Below are 23,256 nucleotides of genomic sequence, written 5' to 3' on the forward strand. Positions count from 1 at the left end.
AGATCTTGCGATAAGCTCTCGTCACTCAGACAAACAAGTGCATTTGTCACAACGTGGAGGTCGTGAATGCCAAATCAATTAAAACAAGATTGTTTAAGAATGCACACATGACTGAGACCGCTCTGTTTAGAGTGTACTCATTTAGCGTTAAATATGATTATGACAACCTGAGCACGGGGAAATGAAGAACGGGTGTGTCTGAGAGCTCCAAATACACTTCAGCTAAGGTTTGACTCTCTGACGTAGCGGAGATAAACCCTCCCAATACAGACTAGTTAGATTATACTGTCGCAGACAAAACCTGCATGGATTTATCGTCAAAGAAAACATGAGCTGTGGCTTGGCCTTGGGTGGTTTCAAAAGACATGGGGTGGGTGACTGGCGCTTAATCACTTCATCTGGAAGAAAAGAGCGGCGTGTTGTCTTCTTGGGCTTAGCTACAACATCTCCCCCTCCAGACAATATATGTAACCCAGGGGTAATGACAGGCTGGGCGGATCGTTGAAGTGAGATTTTTTTTTGACATTTTCCCGTTTCTTGCAGCACGTATCTCTCAGGTGCAGATGTTGGACTCTTTATCGAGGAGCCCCTGAGAGGATGATAAATCGCCAGAGCCCAGACCCATCTCCACTGGAACAACAATCAGGTTGCAGCACCGGAAACAAGGAACAGATTTCGTCTCCCAAACATAGCCGGGGCTATAATGAAGCCTGCACTAAGCAGACAGAAGAGAGTTGGACTGATAAACAATTCCATATCCAGTCTTCCACAGCGAGATAGATAGCAAGTCCCATTCCTGCTGCTACATATCAATGCTGGACTCAATGCTCCGGAGATTAATCCTCACCCTGAAATGCGATGGGTGGGACAGAGGGTTGTGGGTTTTAGCAGGACAGGTGCAGCCTTTGCAAGACTGCCTGTCTTTCAAATGCATCAACTGGATAAACAAATTCTGTTCAGATTAATAGTTAACTTTTAATAGTTTTATTACGAAGCTAAATGCTACTGTCTGTTTGTGTTGTGTAGTTTGTGCTGTGTGCATATAAAGAAGGTATGTTCCCGTTTCCCTTATCAACTAGAAATTGCATGAAAAAATGCACGACTTAGAAAACGTGCAGTGTTTTGCTCCACTAGGTAAAGACATTTATTGGTATCATTTAGCCATGTGATATTATTTACTTCTTACTCTTCCATTTTTCTTTAAGTTTTATCTGAAAAATAGATTTAAAAAAATATCATACCAATGTGAAAACCTGTGTCTTAAGATTTCCGTTTACAAAAACACAGTTAGTACAATTAAACCAACAGCTAATGTGTTTTGTAAGCAACAACCAAAGCATTTAAAGAGAGCATTAAGGTATTTGGCATATCCAAAACACTCCTTATGCATGAGTCTGGCACTAAAATGCAGGAACGTCCTCTACGTTCTTCTCTAAACCAATCAGTCGAGGCCATTCAAGCCTTACAGGCAACATAAGAAGAAATAATAATAATAATAATAATAATGGATTGCATTTATATAGCGCTTTTCGGGGCCCTCAAAGCGCTTTGCAATTCCACTAATTCCAGAAAGGGAATATTCCAGAAAGACATATGGAAGCATAAACAAGCATCTCCGATAGAAGTAAAAGACAAACTGTCAGGAAAGATTCACTTTATTAAATCTTAGTGACTTGTGACCGATAACCGGACCGTGTACACCAGCTTGAGTTTTTTTGTGGAGGAGCAAAAAAGCAGATAGCGATGACCGCCAGAGGCCAACTATTAGATAGCTCTTCCGTGCTATCAGCGGCCAGTAGCGCAAAGTTGCCTTTGAGCTAGCCTCATTGACCCTCCCCTACTCATAACCAGGCCTCCGCCCACATACGTAGCCTCTTTTTTTTCCAGCTATAACACTATATCAAGCCCCTGGTCTTTTCCTCGCCCTACTCCTCCTCCTCCCATATCCACTCAGTCTCTGCTGGCAGTTCCCCAAAGCCCCCTGACCTCGCACCCCATGCCTCTCCTTCCAAACCATCATGCTATAAAGCCCGAAGCACTCACAGATAAGCAAACCCCAGAAATCATGCAGACCCAGCAGCAGAGCAGATTGAGAGTCAGAGCTCAGTACCCAGGAGGTGCCTGTAGGCTAGAAACGCTGCAGATAGCACCACTGGATAGCTGGAGTGGGGAGCCAGACAACACGAAACTTCCTGCCCTCGTTACTGGACTTTCCTTTGCTTGCACAATGCCCCTGCCTCCCACACAACCACCTCCACGCCAACTCCACCTCCATTTTTGCCCTCTCTCTCTCCCTCTGTCTCTCTGATCCCCTCCTTCTTCCTTTCAGATAAAGAGAGGGCCTCGTTCCCTGCCGACTCAAACTGACAGCTCGAGCCAAAGGGCTCCACAAGCTTTTTTGGAAGGTCTTGTTTGTTTTCATCCATCTGTGAGCATGCAGCCACTGGGGAAAAGGAATGTGACATGTTCTATTAAAACAAAATAAAAAAGAAGATCGCACAGAGATCAATGTCTTCTGAAGTTGAGCTTTGTTCAGTGCTTTAACTGTAGTCCTTTGAGGCAGATTAAGGCTGACAAACCATTTATAGTTGTTTTGTTTGCCGAGATGATTGCTTCCAAGCTACAATGAGAACTGCCATATGCCACTCATCAGCTAAAAGTAGCACACTTTAAACAACGTTCTTCTTATGAGTTTCCCTTTAAGGAAAGGACATAAAGGACGACCGCTTGTCTGTATTATCCAGAGACTACACACATCATTGAAACAATGGGAGGGGAAGAACACAAATTCACGGTTCGAGAATGCACTGGGGCAAGGCAACAGATGCTTTCAGGTGATAAAAATAGTCCTGTAGTGACAATTTGTGAGCTAGTTTATGTTCAAAAGGTTTGAGCTGATGTTTTCTTAGGTGGCACTAAATAATCCTCTTGGGCAACTTTACCTTGAACAGGCGACATGTTCCAAGATTAAAAAATAAGTCTCTAACTACCTCTTATTAGTGCACAGTCACTTCCAAAAGTCCACGGGACAGTTTTCCCTGTAACATGCATACATGCAGCCTTCCTGCAGTGAAAAATGAATTTATAGCACAAAAGCAAAAGTCTTTTTAAGCATTTTTTCATATGTGTGAGCAGAAACATCCGTCACTGACAGTCACTGGAGGAAGATATAAAACTCTGACATCGAAATTGCAGCTCAGGCGAACAGCGCTGATCAATGCCAATAAAACGAGGCCCTTTTTGCCAAGGTAGCATAGGACACCTTCCTGCAATTTAATCAGTCAGTCAGCCAGAATTAATGTTCCTAATATCATGATTTCTCCATTACTCTATTTAACATAATTAAAATGTCGAGCGCCGGGGCCATAAAGCGGGTCGTTGGAGATTGTAATTCTGCCGTAAAGCTATGAAGCATGAAAATGTCACTTACCGAGTAGCCACGGCCTGACAGCGAGTGAGTGGAACTCTGTAGGGAGAGAGAGGAGAACAGGGATGACCTTTAAGGAGTGTTTCACTCGCTCACGCTGACATGATGAAGCAGCGTAGCTTTAATATCAGTATTCACATTAACCTTTTACCCGCCCTACCATGCACCCCACGCCTGCTCACTTTGTTACCATTCATTCTGTTCTGAACAACAGGGGTAGCTGGTCTAAAAACAAAAAGTAGTCCAATGGTCCACATCTGTGTAAATACAACAGTGAGATTCTGGGTGTACTGGTCTGTCCTCATAATGTGCTGCAGTGCTACATGTGAAAATTAAGTATCATTTATTGGTTTGAATTTAGTTCCCAGAGACGTCAACAGACGAATGAGAGGGACTCCATCACCTTCATCAGGAGACAAATTAAAAAACAATTTGATACAGGAATTATTTTATAGCTGAAGATTTTAAGTGTCTGTTTAGTGCTAAAAAACTCTTTAGATTAGGAAGAGCATCACAACAAGCATTCTTTGGATGACTGGGCAGATATTTCACCATCGGTAAATATGGTGCATAACAATAAGAGCTAATTTCCAAAATCATAATCTTTCATAGCCTAACATTTTCAGTGTTCCCACCATGTTCATCTCTATAATAAATCAAGAAATCTCTGTATGCATGTGTGTTGTTTGAATTTCTCAACAACAGTCTATCAGGTCCGACACGAACTTGTTGGGAAGGTGTCATTGTGGGGTGCTACCATGCACCCCACGCCTGCTCACTTTGCTACCATTCATTCTGTTCTGAACAACAGGGGTAGCTGGTCTAAAAACAAAAAGTCCCATACTACAAATACACCGTGGAAAACATGATTGTAGTCCAATGGTCCACATCTGTGTAAATACAACAGTGAGATTCTGGGTGTACTGGTCCGAACTTGTTGGGAAGGTGTCATTGTGGGGTGCTACCATGCACCCCACACCTGCTCACTTTGCTACCATTCATTCTGTTCTGAACAACAGGGGTAGCTGGTCTAAAAACAAAAAGTCCCATACTACAAATACACCGTGGAAAACATGATTGTAGTCCAACGGTCCACATCTGTGTAAATACAACAGTGAGATTCTGGGTGTACTGGTTCGAACTTGTTGGGAAGGTGTCATTGTGGGGTCCTGCAGGTTAGGGTGAGGCCCGTTCTATGTCATCATCCTTGACCTCTCACCACTCACTAATAATAAAGGAATCCATGCATCGGTGTGTTCTTTACGTTTCTATCAACTTTTCTTCTAAGCAGCTTCAGATTTGGCGGGTGTTTGAATGAGGGATGGTCTCTTTTCAGGGCCTTCTCCCTGTTGCTAGACAACAGTGATTTGTAACCTCACGATGTCACGATGAGGTCACGAATTCCCATCACTAGATTTGTCACCCATTTAAATAACATGTCTTATATATAAAGCTCTATGAGCAAAGAGTCATCAGGGTAACTGCACACTGGAACATCATCTTTTGATGATGCTAACATTCTTGTGATAGTGGACAGAGTTACAAAAGAAAGATATTACAAAGTGTAAAAATTATACACAGTGCCCATCAATTTTATGAGGTCTTTTACTTGCCTGTGTTTTATCTGTCCCTTTTTTATTCAGGATAAATATCTCTTTATGCAGTAAGGGACGTGTTTCGGCCCATTTAACTCCCGTGCCTTCTAATGCAGTCCTCTAAATACTGAACAAGAGCAGTATGGAGGCAGAAAAGGCTTGGTTTTGTTCTGTTCTCTTGCTCTGTCTGTCAGCGCCCAGCACGAATACCAATCTCAAAATCCCTCCCTCCACTTCCACTTTTCACTGCTTTTATTCCTCTGTCTAGATTGGCAATTTCTCCCCCCTGGTCTCTGGAGGAGACTTTTCTGCTAGACCAATTTCATCCATAGGTCCACCTTCAATCCAAAACGACCTCCCCCACACCTTCGCCGCCACTGCCTCCCTTGTTTTGCACCCTCGCAATGTCCCTCATCCATTCTCCCACACCTGCTCAAAGCATCAGCCCTTGTCAACGCCTGTGTGCCCCTCTGATTTGCAGGACGGCTCCTGTGGTGACGATTAGGGAGGAGTCCTGCTGCGAACCGGAAAGTAGGCTCTGTGGGAATCAAAAGGCTATTCCCACTCTGCTCAACCTTTCTGCTATCCTCACTACCGCAACCAGCGAGGAGGCCAAAAGTGTGTTTCAAGGAAAATGCGGTCTGTTGTTTATATGTGTGCGTGTTGTGAGTGTGTTAAAATGTGTGTATGTTCATGTGTTTGTGTGCGTAAGTGCATATGTGCATAGGTGGAGTGAGGCCAAGGCCATTTGGAATTAGCCTTACTATGTCGAGTTCATTCAACTTGCAGCATTCTGAGTAGAAAGAGAGGCTTATTTAAATGATAATGAGGGACAATCCATTGGATTTAGTGCTGGTGAAGGGAGAAAAAGAGGGGAGGGAAAGGGGGATCCATTAAAACGCCAGTGGTTCATAAGCCATAGGGTCGGCATACAGCTAAACACTCTCTCTTAAAAGCCATTATACATGGCTCTCAATGGATTTCTGCAGTGCTTAGGACTTCAAAAGGATTTAAGAACCCGCCCCAGAGAGAGAGAGTGTTGGGGGAGGGAGTAGGACAAGTATGTGTGTGGTGGCGATGGTGGTTGGTGGCGAAAGAGATGGGGGCGGATGCTGGCGGCATTTAAGGGTTAACTAAACAGCCCCAGAGAAGAAAAATGTTACTAAATCCACCCCCTTATCCTCTCCCAATTTCCACGCCCCCTCCTCCACTCTTCCTGCAAAAAAAAAAGAAAGAAAGAAAGAAAGAAAAACATGGCGTTAAAAGGGGAGGGTCCTGTCCATCTTCTCCTAACCCAGACTATTGGTTTTTTACCGTTGCATGAAGGCCAGGAGGCGGGCCAGTCACCTCTAGTTGGACAATAATAAGAGAAAGGATGTGGACACGTATGCCCTCTGTGGCTGGAAAATAAGGTGGGTGGGTGGGTTTGGGTGCATGTGGGTGGATATGTTGGTGAATACGGTTTGGTTTTCGAGACCCCGACAGCAGCACAACTGCCACCCCCTCCTCTGCAGGACACAGTTACAGTGGAACCCACCCCCTCTCCACCTCACATTTCCCTAATCCCTGCGTGGCTTAGTGCAGGGGCCCTACTGCACTGCAGGCACAATTACCTAGTCAAAATAAACAGATAAAGACCCGACCATGGCAATGAACAAACAGCATCCCCTGCATTTTTTTCTCTTTTTTTTTTTACCCCCTGCTCACAAATTGATGCATGACTGTTTTTACAGGCAGGCGGGTGCGTCCGCATGTCGCATTTGTCTCCGTTTCCTTTGGCGGTAAGACAAGAGAAATCCATTTTACTTGTTGCCAATGCGGCATCATTAGTTAAGAGCTCTTAAAGCTGGGGAACCACTTTGATGTGGTGGAGCGTATTTTATGAAAATTAGCAGAGCTCTCAGTGCGGTGGTGGAGATTTCATGGAGCTGAAAAAGTAAGAAATATAAGGGAGACAATAACACGCTGCGTGTCACATCCAGGCCTTCACCGGGTGGAATACAGCCAGCGAAGAAACACGCACGAAAAGATGGAAGGAGAAGAAGAAAGATAAAGACAGGCAGAGGAGGAGAGATGGATTGATATAGATGGCGTGGCTACAGCGATCAACGTCTGTGCACCATTTATTTGGCAGCAGATTAGAGAGACATGCCACATCTAACACCGTCGCCGATTACAGCGTGCAATTTTCAACCGTGTTCTCCCCCCCACCCCTCGCCATTACACCAAGCACCACCACTTCCACCGCCCCCCTTCGTTCATGCCCCCTCCTTCTTAGTGCTTGTCGCATATCCCTGTCAGAGCTGTCAACAAGCGTTGGGCTTTTATCTGACAAGCCCGCCTCTTCCTCCTGACTTTTTCATTAAAAGACAGCCTTTTACACAAATTCAAGAAAAACAGTGCGGAGGGGGTGATGCATGGGAGAAACTGAGCAGCGAGGCTTAGAAAAAAGAAAATGAAGATAGGAAAAAATTAGCCTGTTTTTTTTCATGAGACTGGATTTTCGGTTGGAAATATGAATAACTTAAAACAATGTATTTAATAAGTTCTTTTAAATCTTTTTCCTTCCCATCATTTCAACCCTGCTGGAAAAGGAAGCTGCACATTTTTCTTCTCCTTCTTCCTCTCGCTCCTCCTGCTTTAGTCAGCTAAATGAACAGTCTGATTGAATTTAGTTAGGTTTGGGAGGCCTGCTTGACAGGCATTAGTTAGGAAGCATATTTCTACATTCATTTCAAATGAGCTGCTTGGGATTTTGCATAAATTCTCATTACTTCGCCTGTATTTAAATTGCATTATTTCATCCCTTATGCTGAACCAATGTCTGGTTCCCATTTTGCTTTGCCACCTACTCATCTTCTAAATGGGCTGGCATATGGATGCGGGCGCAGGGATAATTGGAACCGTTCCTTTAACTCGTTCCGTTCTGGGGTTGGTGAAGTCGACCCACACCTGAACCTGGTTATGTTTAAATTTAACTGGTCACGCTTCACGTAATGGCAAGTAAACTAGGTGACATTGTGTGACCAGTCCTTTCTATGTGCTTTTAACCAACTACCCTCAGGAGCTTGGAAAGAAAAGCATCTGGACTTCTTTAAGTTTTGGTGCAGAAGCTTTCCGAGCTGCTTAGCCTACGATGACCTGGATGACCGAGAACCTTCAGAGACATATTAACCAACTAGCATTCTCCCCAACACAAAGAGGCTATCTGAGATTAGAGTTTGGGTCTCGTCTGTGGACTCACCTCACTGAGCTGCTCTTTGGAGTTGCTCCTGTGTGGTCGACTGAGTTCAGTCTCGTCCTCGCCAACTTTGACTGGATGAAGAGCCAAAGGTTTGATCTGCAGAACACACAAGACATGATGCCATCAGACGTTTTAGAAACAAATTTGAAAGCTGCAACAGCTTTTTGCTAAAACAAGATGGCAAAGAGAAGAAGACTGAAATATTTACACAAACCAGAGAAAAAACAACAATTTAAAACCATCTTGTTGAGAGCTAAGTGTACTTCATAACTGTGGTGGGCGCACATTTTAGTCTCGCCTACTTTATGTAATGCAACAAACTATAGAAACCTCTATTAATATTCATGCCATCTAAACTTGTACAGAAGGCTGGGTTGTTGATTGCTGATTGCCTTCTATCGCTGCATTTTCCAGTTCAGTGTCAGCCCATGCAACAAGATCTAATAACACCAAACATTTAATCACGCTAGAAAGATTTTAGTTGTGCATTAGCCAACTTTATATCTGACTGACAGAAATGACACACAAACACAATAATTGGAAAGAAGACCAAAGTAAAAAAAAAAAAAAATACACTGCACACAATGGTACATGAGAAAAGAATAGCAGAACTCTGATCTACCTGCAAATATGTGAAATTTATAAACCCTTTAAGACCTACCATAGAACCAAGTCCGCCAGAGCTTATATTATATTTTTACATGCTGTAGAGCCATTTTTGGAAGCATTTCAAGTTGCTATACATCAATACAACCATTACAGCCTAAATTTTAATAATATGTATACATTAAGTGCATAGCAATTACATAAATTGCAAAAAAGTGCAATAAACTACAAAAAAGTTGAAAATCTTTTAACATATATTTCTAGTTAGAGAAATTTAAGAGAAACTGTAAATACAAAAAGTTGCACAAACTAGTTTCCCACCACAGGAAATTTATTTTGAGTCTCTTCATAGTTTTATTTTTGAAATACACCAATTTTTATATACTGCAGGAAAAACGAAAATAAATATTATAATGCAAATTTGCAAAAAAAAACCCCAGCATATGCATCAAAATAAACTATTTCCAGCAGTGCAATATGAGTCCTAAGCATCCCAGAAACGACACAGAAAGTCATAAAGTCAAACATAACTTTTAAAAACACCAGTATAGGCTCATAAGGCCCTGATGATAAAAAAAAAACTACATTTCTGCGTCACTTCCGGTTTCGGGCAGGTCATGGCAGACATGCGATAGTTCACGCTGATGGACGTAGGAAGTGTTACAAACAGCTGATCGGATCGGCAAAGCGTGTTTCTGGAATATTATGTTTTTGTTGCTGCAAGCGCTTTTTATGCAGTCTTTGCAAAGCTATATGTGGAAGGAAACTGTGACCGAGGACAAGCTGATGGCATCAGATGTAAGTACAACTCCTCCGGTTTCATATGCAAAAAAAATTATTGCGCCATCTTACGTGGTTGCAGAGCTACCGGGATTTAAAAATAGTTACGCAAAACGGAGCGTGCCGCTCTGACCGGCTTTAAAGGGTTAAAATACTTTTTCATTCACTTGGTTTCCTGTCAAACTGCACCCAGCAGTGGAAGTGGAAGTTTTTTTAATCATTTATAACAAGTCTGTTAAACTGTGTCTTATATTCCAGCTCATGTTATTTCCTCTAACTTAGTCGAACGTACTTTGAACCAGGTGACTATGTAAAGCACAAGTGAATAAAAATGAGTTCAACTGACCATGGAACACAGTCTTTCAAAGGAAACACAATGAGTGTGTGAGAGTCAGTTTATACTTTGGTTAAATGCAAAATCGAACTGGCTGCAACAAAAACACCTGGAACAAAAAAAACCTCAATCAGCAGGTGCTGGTGGCACCAGCCAGCGTGGGTAATGCAGCAGTGCAAATTAAGTAAACACAACTGTGCTGGGTTTACTTAATTTAAGGGATCAGTGCAAATTCAGTTGCTCCGTGTTGAGTTTGACTGATTTATTTAACTATAAGTCTAGTCAGCATAGTTCAGCTTGAGTGAAATAACATTTCCTTCTTGATCACATACTGTACATTAGATAATGTGAGGGAGGGAGGTGGACTAAAATTCCAGTCCAGCCCAGTTCCTCAGTTAGCTCTAAAAGCTCCATAAGCTAACTTTGAAAGGCCAGAAAGACCAAGCAAAAACGTAGAGGTAACATGAGTAGATAATACTGCAGACAATGTTGACATGTGTATAACATTTTAGAGAAAAGAAACTTCCTGTTTAGCACATACAGAATATCAAATAAAAGTTGATTTAATGTAAAATCATGGCGAAACCAAAACATGACAGCCCCAATGCTAACATGGACGGTTTGCTTTATTGTAGGCCATCAAGTCCCACAGTTGGTGTGCAACCAAATTCCCAGCCAGATGGGAGGTTGGAGAGCTAAGCAAGGAAGACTCTGTGCTGCTGCAGCATCAGCCAATCACAATGTCCCGTGCTGCTTCCCCACCTTGGAGTACAGCAGCAATGGCCGCGGGGTGTAATCCATTTGACTAGCAGTTTGCGTGTAGCAGCTCCCCCGGTGGCAAGTATGGTGTCTGGCCCCGGTCTCCTGATCTCCACTGTAATTTAAGCAGATCACTGCTACAATTAACCTTTCCCGGTAAATATCAATTATGGCCCCCGGCTGGGCTAGAATTAAAAGGGTCATCAGCTAATCTGACAGGTCCTGTACGGTACCACCTGGCTGGGAGAGAGGGAGGGAGGCAGGGCGGCAGAGAGAGAGAGAATGTTTGTCTACCCTTGTGCCCACCAGCTCACAAGCCAAGTAGACACAATTCCCTTTTAATTACCCTGCTGCCGCCAGGGCAAGCATGCTGATTGGCCAAGGGGCATTAGCAGTGTGCTGAGGTCAATAGTGACAGGATAGGGGTAGGGTGGGGTGAGCATGGAGGAGCAGTGGGGGGGAGCTGCCGCCTAGCAATCAGGGTGTAGAAATGGAAGGAAGAGAGACCTGGCAGGTGGGCCTAATTAGGTTTGACTTCCACCTCTACCCGCCTCTCCCTCGGTCTCTCTCGCTCTCTCTCAACTAGCTGTCAGCCTAATCACTCCTTGAATCTCAAAATAGATGGTGGCCCTTTTGATTTCCTCCTCTCAAGGAGAGCGCAAACAGAGCAATCCTCCTTGGCAGGGAGGCGAGCACGTCAGTAGAGGCGGAACGTCGAGGTACAGCCACAGTTGTGTTGCTGTCAAGTGCTGGCGCTGAATACTTTGTTTACTCAGCATCAGCGTTGCTGACACATTCCCAAAGTGCCCAAAGTGCTTCCGTCTCCTCAGGGACTTTGGGGTTACATTTCCCAGTCAGCAATCAATTTGGCTATTGATCAAAACACAGCTTCTAATTAGGCACCTAGGTTAATGATGTAGCGTGCAAAGACCGTTCCCCAACCTGCTGTTCAATTGCATGGGATAGCAATTGATCTAGGCAGGAATTCACCAACTCTGACAAGGGATTGGCAGCTTGGACTGCCTGTGATTAAGTGAGGGACTAATTTCCTGTCTGGGGAGGTGCTTAATTGGCCCTAAACTCCCAGCTATATAGCTTTCATGTTTTTTCCCCCCTTTTCTTTTGTTGTATACTCATTAATGTTAAAGGACAAGTTAGTAAGCTTGACAATGGGACTAATTGTCTTTGCTAAAATTCAACTGCTTGCAAGTGGTGACAAAGTCCAAGGTTATAACTATTCTCTATTCCTAAATGATGTCTTTAAAATCCACTCTGGGCAAAACAGAGAAAACACTGTTATCACTGTGTTTTTGTGAAAATAAACTTTATTTAGGTTTGTTCCAGACAGTATTAGGGGAAGGCTAATCAGGCTGTAGCAGCAACTAAATGTTCTTATTGTGATGCTGTGTGAAGTGTGTAGAAACTGTGAGCACAGACATGTAATAGAGACTAGCTGAAAAAGTAATTAATTATAGTTACTAGTTACTTCTTCAAAAAGTTACAAGATTCTAAAAGTAATTAATTACTTGAAAAGTAACTATTGTGTTACTTAAAAAAAAAGTTTAACCCTCTGGGCTCCAGGGTATAACTGGCCATTTTTAACCACTTTTGATGTTTCCTCCACATTTAACCTTTAAAAACTATTTATTTGGCTTGTTTGGTGTCATTCTTTTCAGCACAACCTCACGTTTCTGAATTTACGGTTATGTTTTCATTTTGACACACCGTATTAACACAACTGATCTAAAATCACAGAAAAAACATAAACTCCGAGTAGAAACAGTTATACTTTTTACTGCAACCATCGCAAACATGTTTAATGAATCAAATTTCATAACTTTAAATGCAAATATAAATTGTCAATTTTAAAATCATATGCACAAGTTTTGCAAACAACAAAGTTATTTGCAGCTATTTACCTTTTAGCCTCTTTTTTTTATAACCATTTCAAACTATTTATATATTATATTTATTTCTCAACACAAAAGGACGTTTTTTTGTTTAGTTTTTTTATTTTTTGCTCAGAGAGTGCTCGCTGCGCTGTCCTTAGATGCTAAATGAGACGAAACTATTGAGATGATGTTTATCATCTACATCATGGTTTTACGTGGCCTATCAACACAATTAAAAAAATTATTCTTCCTCAGTCAAACAGCAGCACTCATGCGATTGTTTTGCCCCCTTAGCTCCAGGTGTTTTGCCAGAATGTGATTGTCTTACTTACAGATTACTTACAGCTACTTCTGTGCAACTGATATAAGATGCAGTAAACTGAACACAGCTTCAACCGTCTGTTTGTTGAAAAATAGTAACGTGACCGCATCTTCTTGTTAGTAACTGTAACGGCGTTGTAACGATAGGAATAGTAATTAGTTAGATTACTCGTTACTGAAAAAAGTAACGCCGTTAATAACGCCGTTACTTGTAATGCTGTTATAACCATCACTGGTCATTTGATGCAGGGCTGTATTAGCACAATATCATATAACGTTAATACCAAACGAGCAGCTCGTGAGTCTTGACTATAAATTCTACATTTACAGGGATAACTAATCATTCAAAAGTGATTTTAAACTTGACTTGAGTATTTTCCATCCATCCGTTTTCTTCCACTTATCTAGGGCTAGGTGTAGGGGAAGCTAGCTAAGCAGAGATCCCACACCCCCATCTCCCCAGCCACCTCCTCCACTTTATCCAGGAGTACACTGAAACGTTCCTAGACCCGCAGAGATATAGTCTCCTCCAGCGTGGCCTCCTTCCTGTAGGACATCCCTGCATCATCTCACCTAGACGACCCAGCATCCTTGTCAGACGCCCAAACCATCTAAAAATTGCAAATGCAACCTGCCTCTCTCTGTCACTCTCGTGATTGCATCTGAATGACGCCATTAAGACCATTAACATAGAAATGACCAGCATCTGAATTCCAGACGACAGAGTTAATGAAACCAACAATGAGCAAACAACAATGCTACGTATCCCATATCTGAAAAGGATGCAGTAATGTGTGTGTGAGTGAGACTGAGGAGATGACTTAAGACTACAGAGAAGAAAAATAGGATGAAAAACACAGCTTCACTTAGCTGGCCTGTGTTTTACATGAATAATGTACTGGAAATTAGCTCCATTAGTCTCGGTATTGAACATGTCTGCAGTCCATCTCTGGAGGCAGCTGCTCTGTGCTCTTTAATTATCTTCAAAAGGCCCTCCAGCATCTTAATTCCCCCCCAAGTTGAGTAGGGCCGACGTGGGTCTCCTTATACTACTCTAACCCTGAAGTCGCAAAGCCCCTCTGCGTAGAAAGGGTTAGACATAGATGGACATAGTAGTGGCTCATATCTGTTCAGGCTTGGCTAAGTTTCTTTCTCCATTCACTCTTCCGCCCTCTTCCTGCAGTGTCTATCAATCGGCAGCTTGTCAGCAGGGAGCTGCCAGGAGGCTCGCGGGTGATGCTTTGTTGTACTGCTCCTTTGATCCTCCCTCCTTCTTCACCTTGCAGGGGGTTTTATGGGGGCATCGAATGACTGCGTGGTCTCCCACCTTTTCCCTCCTTGAATCAAAGAAGCTGTTAGCTCTGCCCTCGATTTTCCTCTCCTTGCTCCAGTTCCTCTGTTCGCTCTGCCTCGTCTCTCCCTAGCCTGCCGTCACCTGTCAACAGTGCTGAGGGAGGCTGTGCTTTGGCCTTGTTCCAGTGTCAGTCCTCATTACCCTAAGATCTTGGACCTTGCCTCCCACACACACTCCTTTCTGCTATTCTTCTCTACGGGCTTCCCCTGCGCAGAGCGAGGAGGAGATGAGGGGCAATACAAGAAGGCCTGAAGATGACTGATAGAGATCCTTCCTCTAATTTGTTCTGAAAAGTGTCCCGCGCAAAGGACCCTCACCCCCATTAACCCAACAACAGGCTGCTACCGCTGCTCAGGGAGCACATGTGTGTGTACGTGTGGGATTGTGTATGTGTGCGAGGGTGGCCCGGTGGTGCGGCAGGCAAAGGCACCTCCGCGCTCGGTGCCGGGCTCAATCTATCGGCTCATTATCCCTCCCGCCCAAGCTGGGGCGCAGACAAGTGCACTTTAGGGCCACAGGCCAAATTGATTCATCTGCCTTCATTTTCTTCAGGCGCAGAAGTGGCAGCTGCTCGGAGGCAGGGAAAGGAGCTATAAGATGGTGAGACACAGACAGGAGAGAGGCGAGGAGGGAAAGAGAGACTCTGTAAGCGAGGGAGATAAAGGAAGGATGCATCGAGAGAGGAAGAGAGGTATTCCTGACTTTGTTCCTCATCCATGCGTTATTTCACTTTTCCTCTCTCTCCCCTTTTTCTCTCCCTGTACAACACCCTCCCTCCCTTGAATCGCTATCAATACATGCACTCACTCCCCCACCAAGTCCCAAGTTGGAAATTAGCCCAAGGACAAGCAAGTGGATTTACTACAGGGAGCGCAAATGGATTTTTGCTTTTATTTTGACGAGTCCCGGTGTATCCATTACAGCTTTTAATCATACATTATTCATAGAGCTCACTTTATAATAAATGACCACATAAAACCACACTGTCGGTGGCGCTGTCACTTGGTGTTCGCTCGCTCGCTCTGTGGTATAGTATCGCTTCCTGTTCCTGCTCAAACACAGTGGTGTTTCTGAGTAGCTTATTTGCTTAGCAGTTTAATTAACAACTTTTAAATACATTCTTTTTTCACAGTATAATCTTCACGTGCTTCATCCGAAGCACACTTTCTGTGTACTCACTACCTAATTTATAGTATTCACTCACTGTCTCTGTACTGTTTCGCTAGCTTAGCTCGTAGCCGACCCGTTAGCACCATGGCTACTTCACATGTCCCTTCTGCACTTTCTTGCTCATTGTGTCAGATGTTTAGTTACTCCTCGGCCTCCTTTAGCAGTAATGATATCTGTAACAAATGTAGCATATTTGCAGCTCTGGAGGCCAGGATTACTGAATTGGAGACTCGGCTTTGCACCCTGCTCTCACCCTTAGCTAGCCAGGCCCCTGTAGCTGGTGCAGCCGAAGATAGCGTAGGCCCCGCTAGCTGTTCCCCGGCAGACCCCAAGCAGCTGGGGAAAGGCTGGGTAACGGTGAGGAGGAAGCGTAGTCCTAAACAGAAGCCCCAGGTACACCACCAACCCGTTCATGTGTCTAACCGTTTTTCCCCACTCGGTGACACACCCGCCGGGGGTCAAACTCTGGTAATTGGTGATTCTGTTCTCAGACATGTGAAGCTAGAGACACCGGCAACCATAGTCAATTGTCTTCCAGGGGCCAGAGCAGGCGACATTGAAGGAAATTTAAAACTGCTGGCTAAGGGTAAACGTAAATTCAATAAAATCATAATTCACGTCGGCAGTAATGACACCCGGTTACGCCAATCGGAGGTCACTAAAATCAATATTGAATCGGTGTGTAACTTTGCCAAAACAATGTCGGACTCTGTAGTTTTCTCTGGTCCCCTCCCCAATCAGACCAGGAGTGACATGTTTAGCCGCATGTTCTCCTTAAATTGCTGGCTGTCTGAGTGGTGTCCCAGAAACGATGTGGGCTTCATAGATAATTGGCAAACCTTCTGGAGGAAACCTGGTCTTGTTAGGAGAGATGGCATCCATCCCACTTTGGATGGAGCAGCTCTCATTTCTAGAAATATCGACAAATTTATTAAACCCCTCAAAACATGACTATCCAGAGTTGGGACCAGGAAGCAGAGTTGCAGTCTTACACGCCTCTCTGCAGCTTCTCTCCTCCTGCTACCCCCCCAAAAACCCATCTCCATAGAGACTGTGTCTGCTTCCAAAAAGACAAAAAACAAACTAAAAACCAGCAACAAACAACTTAAACAATCACAAAGAAAGAACAATACAGTATCCACATCTGAACCACAGAGTAAAACAGTGAAATGTGGATTATTAAATATTAGGTCTCTCTCCTCCAAGTCTCTGTTAGTACATGACTTAATAATTGATCAACAAATTGATTTACTCTGCCTTACAGAAACCTGGTTGCAGCAGGATGATTATGTTAGTTTAAATGAATCAACACCCCCGAGTCATTCTAACTACCAGAAATCTCGAAGCACAGGTCGAGGGGGCGGTGTGGCAGCAATTTTTCACACCAGTCTATTAATTAATGAAAGACCAAGACAGACTTTTAATTCATTTGAAAGCCTGATGCTTAACATTGTCCACCCCAGCTGTGAAACTCAGAAACCAGTCTTACTTGTTATCATCTATCGTCCACCTGGGCCTTACACAGAGTTTCTGTCTGATTTCTCAGACTTTATATCTAATTTAGTTCTGAGCTCAGATAAAATAATTATTGTGGGTGATTTTAACATCCATGTAGATGCTAAAAATGACAGCCTCAACATGGCATTTAATCTGTTGTTAGACTCAATTGGTTTCTCTCAAAATGTAAAAGAACCCACCCACCACTTTAATCACACTCTAGATCTTGTTTTAACATATGGCATAGAAACTGAACATTTAACAGTGTTTCCTGAAAACCCTCTCCTGTCTGATCATTTCTTGATAACATTTACATTTACAATAATTGATTACGCAGCAGTGGAGAGTGGACTTTATCAAAGTAGATGTCTTTCTGAAAGCGCTGTAACTAAGTTTAAGAATATAATCCAGCCACTGTTATCATCGTCAATGCCCTGTACCAACACAGAGCAGAGCAGCTATCTGAACGCTACCCCAACAGAGGTCGATTATCTTGTTAATAATTTCACCTCCTCACTACGTACGACTCTGGATACTGTAGCTCCAGTGAAAACTAAGGTCTCTAATCAGAAGTACCTGACCCCGTGGTATAATTCTCAAACACGTACCCTAAAGCAGATGACTCGTAATCTGGAGAGGAAATGGCGTGCCACAAATTTAGAGGATCATCATTTAGCCTGGAGAAATAGTTTGTTGCTTTATAAGAAAGCCCTCCGCAAAGCCAGAACAGCTTACTACTCATCACTGATTGAAGAAAATAAGAACAACCCCAGGTTTCTCTTCAGCACTGTAGCCAGGCTGACAAAAAGTCAGAGCTCTTTTGAGCCAACCATCCCTTTAACGTTAACTAGTGATGACTTCATGAACTTCTTCACAAATAAAATTTTTATCATTAGAGAAAAAATTACCAATAATCATCCCACAGATGTAATATTATCTACAGCTACTCTTAGTTCCATTGATGTTAAGTTAGACTCTTTTTTTCCAATCGATCTTTCTGAGTTAACTTCAATAATTACTTCCTCCAAACCATCAACGTGTCTTTTAGACCCCATTCCTACAAAACTGCTCAAAGAAGTCCTGCCATTGGTTAATTCTTCGATCTTATATATGATCAACCTATCTCTAATAATCGGCTATGTACCACAGGCCTTCAAGGTGGCTGCAGTTAAACCTTTACTCAAAAAGCCATCTCTAGACCCAGCAGTCTTAGCTAATTATAGGCCAATCTCCAACCTTCCTTTCATATCAAAAATCCTTGAAAGAGTAGTTGTCAAACAGCTAACAGATCATCTGCAGAGGAATGGTTTATTTGAAGAGTTTCAGTCAGGTTTCAGAGCTCATCACAGCACAGAAACAGCTTTATTGAAGGTTACAAATGATCTTCTTATGGCCTCTGACAGTGGACTCATCTCTGTGCTTGTCCTTCTTGACCTTAGTGCAGCATTCGATACTGTTGACCATAATATCCTATTAGAGCGATTAGAACATGCTGTAGGTATTACAGGTATTGCACTGCAGTGGTTTGTATCATATCTATCTAATAGACTCCAATTTGTGCATGTAAATGGAGAGTCCTCTTCACACACTGAGGTTAATTATGGAGTTCCACAGGGTTCGGTGCTAGGACCAATTCTGTTTACATTATACATGCTTCCCCTAGGCAGCATCATTAGAAGACATAGCATACATTTTCACTGCTATGCAGATGACACCCAGCTCTATCTGTCCATGAAGCCAGATAACACACACCAATTAGTTAAACTGCAGGAATGTCTTAAAGACATAAAGACTTGGATGGCCACTAACTTTCTGCTTCTTAACTCAGATAAAACTGAGGTCATTGTACTCGGCGCTGAAAAGCTTAGAAATATGGTATCTAACCAGATTCTTACTCTGGATGGCATTACCTTGGCCTCCAGTAACACTGTGAGGAACCTTGGAGTCATTTTTGACCAGGATATGTCCTTCAACGCACATATTAAACAAATATGTAAGACTGCGTTCTTCCATTTGCGCAACATCTCTAAAATTAGAAATATCCTGTCTCAGAGTGACGCTGAAAAACTAGTTCATGCATTTATTACTTCCAGGCTAGACTACTGCAATTCATTATTATCAGGATGTCCAAAAAACTCACTGAAAAGCCTTCAGTTAATCCAAAATGCTGCAGCAAGAGTACTGACAGGGACTAGAAGGAGAGAGCATATTTCTCCTGTTTTGGCTTCCCTTCATTGGCTTCCTGTTAAATCCAGAATTGAATTCAAAATCCTGCTCCTCACATACAAGGTCTTAAATAATCAGGCCCCATCTTATCTTAATGACCTTGTAGTACCATATCACCCTATTAGAGCACTTCGCTCTCGCTCTGCAGGCCTACTTGTTGTTCCTAGAGTATTTAAAAGTAGAATGGGAGGGAGAGCCTTCAGTTTTCAGGCCCCTCTTCTGTGGAACCAGCTTCCAGTTTGGATTCAGGAGACAGACACTATCTCTACTTTTAAGATTAGGCTTAAAACCTTCCTTTTTGCTAAAGCATATAGTTAGGGCTGGACCAGGTGACCCTGAATCCTCCCTTAGTTATGCTGCAATAGATGTAGGCTGCCGGGGGATTCCCATTATGCATTGAGTTTTTCCTTTCCAGTCACCTTTCTCACTCACTATGTATTAACTGACCTCTCTGTATTGAATCGTATCTGTTATTAATCTCTGTCTCTCTTCCACAGCATGTCTTTATCCTGTCTTCCTTCTCTCACCCCAACCGGTCGCAGCAGATGGCCGCCCCTCCCTGAGCCTGGTTCTGCCGGAGGTTTCTTCCTGTTAAAAGGGAGTTTTTCCTTTCCACTGTCGCCAAAGTGCTTGCTCATAGGGGGTCATATGATTGTTGGGCTTTTCTTTGTATCTATGAAGCGCCTTGAGGCGACTTTTGTTGTGATTTGGCGCTATATAAATAAAATTGAATTGAATTGAATTGAATAAAAAGGGATACACATATTATACAAGTCCTAAAATGCCCCCGTAACGCTGTCTCCTACTGCACTCAGAACTACATCACATTTGTAAGCCGGTTTACAAATATGAGCCTGCGATGGTGTTTCCACTCCAAGCGCCGACGCCAGGACGTGACAAGAGTCGGCAGATTAAAAGCCACGCTGCATATAAATGAGGTACTGTGCAAACGAACGAGAAGGTGCGACCTATTAGCCATTTGTGTCCCATGCACAAAATTGCAGTGTAGAACGCAGCCAAGTGTAAAGCTAACAGGGGTGGCCACTGCAAACGCCCCGCACTGTAACAAAGCAGTCGACCTGAAAGCAGAGCCACCTACTCGGCCTGATTCCCAGCCAACGGGGACCTCAGGAGAGCCTGAGTGTCCCGCAGGGCCCCATCTAAAACAGATGAACTGGGGAGAAGAGCATTCCCTCTGGGCTCCGGGTCCCTCCAATCACTCTCACCATATGCCTCCTGGGGGAGTGAGGGAACAAGGCAAGAGAGGAGGAAGGGGAGGTGCATCTGCTCCCAAATACGAACTTATCCCTCAACACCTGTCCCTGGGGTTCGCTGACAACTGCAACCAACAGACACGCACACACACCTTACCTGTCAGCCAAGACCATAGGAACAGTATCTGTCCTGAACAGATAAGCCCTTTACAGCGGAAACAGCCCAGCCCCCTCCTCTCCCTCTCAACTCTCACTCCAAGGCAACCGTTTCTCAAAGCTACAAACAACAATTAGGAGGATGATGTCAAAATGCTAATGATGTTATTGGAAGGAAAACAAGGAAGCAGTGCTGTGGATCTGCGTTTTGCTCTCCAATTGTGAAGCCTCTTCTTTATTTCTTGTTTTTTTGCGAGACGTGCACAGCTTCCACTTCGGTGTACAAAGGTTTGCAAAGCTCTTATGCATGCTTACGAGAAAAATTCAAATGGTGATCATATTGGAGGCTGTTTATTTTTTCCCCAACTTGCATAATCATTTGCAAGTCAAAGTTCACTTTGACTTGCAAGAAAAAAGAAAAAAAGGGCACGTTCAAAGTCTCGGTAAACCAATTTCAGGTTGTGGTACATGCTGCTGGAAATGCCACATTTGCACTTTGTGGTCAGCTAAACCTTTAGGAGCGTAAGAGAGAAAATGATTTATTCATTCATTTTCAGGTGTGTGCGCCTTTACATCCGTCTCAGCCGTCCTTTCCAATCGCCGAGTTAAAGTGGAACTATTGAAAATAGATCTGTATTCTCTCTAGGGCTGCCACAAACGATTATTTTGATAGTCGACTAATCAGATCATCATCCACTGGACGTAAAACGTACAGCTTCTTGCACCAGCAGCATCTGCTCTTATATAACTATCATTAGCTTACAGCTTTAAGTGTGTAAGGTATGTGCTAACTAAAAATAAAGACAAGATGATAGTTTATTAAATTTTAATGAAATTTGCAGATTGTTTCGGTGAAGTTTAATAAACTCCTTGCTATCTAAAATATAACGGGACACCGGAGTAAATTCTTGAGCATCTCACACTTCTGATAATCAGCTGTCTGCTTCACGTTTATTCAGCTGTGTAAAAACTATAACTTTGATCTCAGCCAAACCGATTTACTCAGGAACAAATAAAATACTAAAAAAAAGCCAAACAATAACATTTTAAGTTATCTTAGTCACTTATATATCATGTTTAACCTGAGTAGCGAAAGACGGCGGTGGGTTTGAAAAGGATTTGCCGGGAGTCCGGTGTTCTCACGGCTCTAGTGAGCCTAGCCCCCGGCTAGCTATCGAGCTAGTGGCTAACAGACGTCTCCGAAAACTTCGGAGCGCTTTTGAAAATATGTGGTGTCTTGATAAACTGAGCAGATATTTGATGTTTACACAGCTACATTCTCACCTGAAAATATGTTAAACGTTTATTTTGTGACCCAGAAAGAATAATAAGAGTAATATTAAAACTAACTAGCTGCCGCCATTGTTGGAAACTGAGCTGGGCTATGCAGTGTTGCCAACTCCTCAGTAAGGAAAATCGCTATTGGTTGTCCTAAAAGTCGCTAGAAGTCGCTAAATGACGTCATCACCTAATTTGCATAATTGGTCATGCTAATGTAATTGTAACCTACGCTGCTGGAGAGAGAAATAACATCGTGGACGAGACATAAAGTGAGCAAAAAACGTCCTAAATGCATTTAGAATTTATTTAGAACTACAAATTAAATTTATTTTAGCAATTATTGTTTTTTGTAATGTCACAATTCCAACCCTGCTTCTTTACCCGGGCTTGGACCGGCAAAAGTGACCCGAAATAGGCACTCTGGTGGAGTTACTGTGTGTGTGTGTGTGTTTATAAGTAGTTTTAAACCTGATCCACAAAACAGCATAAGAGTAAAAGAAGAACTGACTGCGTTACAGCACCCGCTGCTTGTTGAGAGTAAAAGCGATATGCGCTTTCACGTCTTTTTTTAGCGACTTTATTTAGAAAAAAAGTCGCTAGGGGGTCTGAAAACCCGCTAAATATAGCGACAAAGTCGCTAAGTTGGCAACACTGGCACTATGAATACTGGGACAGAGCTACTTCTTCTTCTTCGGGGTTTAACGACAGCTGACATCCTTGTACATGCAGTGCTGCCCTCTTCTGTTTCAGTCCGTTATTACACTCTTAAATCCTACTACTTATTCCTGCGTCTTTTGTGATCTTACAAAGCTTCAAACGACGCGTCGACTATTAAATCAGTCGTCGATGATTTTGATAGTCGACGTAATCGTGACTAGTCGACTAATCGTGGCAGCCCTAATTCTCTCCAACAGATTCATCAGAAAATAAGAATAAAAATTAACTGTTTACACGTAACATTATGTTTCTCAAACAGAGATGTGTGATTGATTGGAGGCATTTTCACTGCAGAACATATGTTACAAACGAGCTCCTTATGTCTTAGTTACATCATAATTCAGTATTGTAAAAGATACATGCAGTAAATAAAGAGGGCTTTTTGCCTATAGCGAGTGTTGACTCTAATAACGGTAGGATGGAAAATTGTGCCGAAGGTTTTGAGCGGAATGGATTTATCACTTATGACTCTCAACTACATCGCCCTTAAGTGGACAGAGATAAAACTGGTGTAAACAGTCTTATCAGCTGATAAGAGTCTGTTGGCGGGACAGCTCAGCGGTCCAGACAGATGTCGAAATGACACACAGTGTTTGGCTACACACGGAGATTTTCACAACTTGAACTCACAAGTTAACTGAAAATCAAAGCCAGAACTGCTCTCTGTAAATATGAAGCAAATC

General features: G+C 42.9%; 1 protein-coding gene and 1 long non-coding RNA gene across 9 annotated transcripts in view; one reads left to right on the forward strand and one right to left on the reverse strand.

Annotated features, from left to right (window-relative positions):
- fbrsl1 (fibrosin-like 1) overlaps positions 1–23,256 on the reverse strand; it is a 329,995-nt gene that overhangs the window by 164,911 nt on the left and 141,828 nt on the right. For all 8 annotated transcript variants that reach the window (XM_085179337.1, XM_085179336.1, XM_085179340.1 and 5 more), the window contains exons 3-4: positions 8,267–8,362; positions 3,431–3,466 (exon numbers count right to left, since the gene is read on the reverse strand). In XM_085179337.1, the coding sequence (XP_085035463.1) occupies positions 3,431–3,466; positions 8,267–8,362 (132 nt within the window). The remainder of the gene's footprint in view (positions 1–3,430; positions 3,467–8,266; positions 8,363–23,256) is intronic.
- Positions 1–23,256, forward strand: part of LOC146507369 (uncharacterized) — a 255,677-nt gene that overhangs the window by 65,781 nt on the left and 166,640 nt on the right. The window lies entirely within an intron of this gene.

The sequence above is a fragment of the Neolamprologus multifasciatus genome, chromosome 12 (assembly GCF_963576455.1).
Source record: "Neolamprologus multifasciatus chromosome 12, fNeoMul1.2, whole genome shotgun sequence".
Classification (NCBI taxonomy): Eukaryota; Metazoa; Chordata; class Actinopteri; order Cichliformes; family Cichlidae; genus Neolamprologus; species Neolamprologus multifasciatus.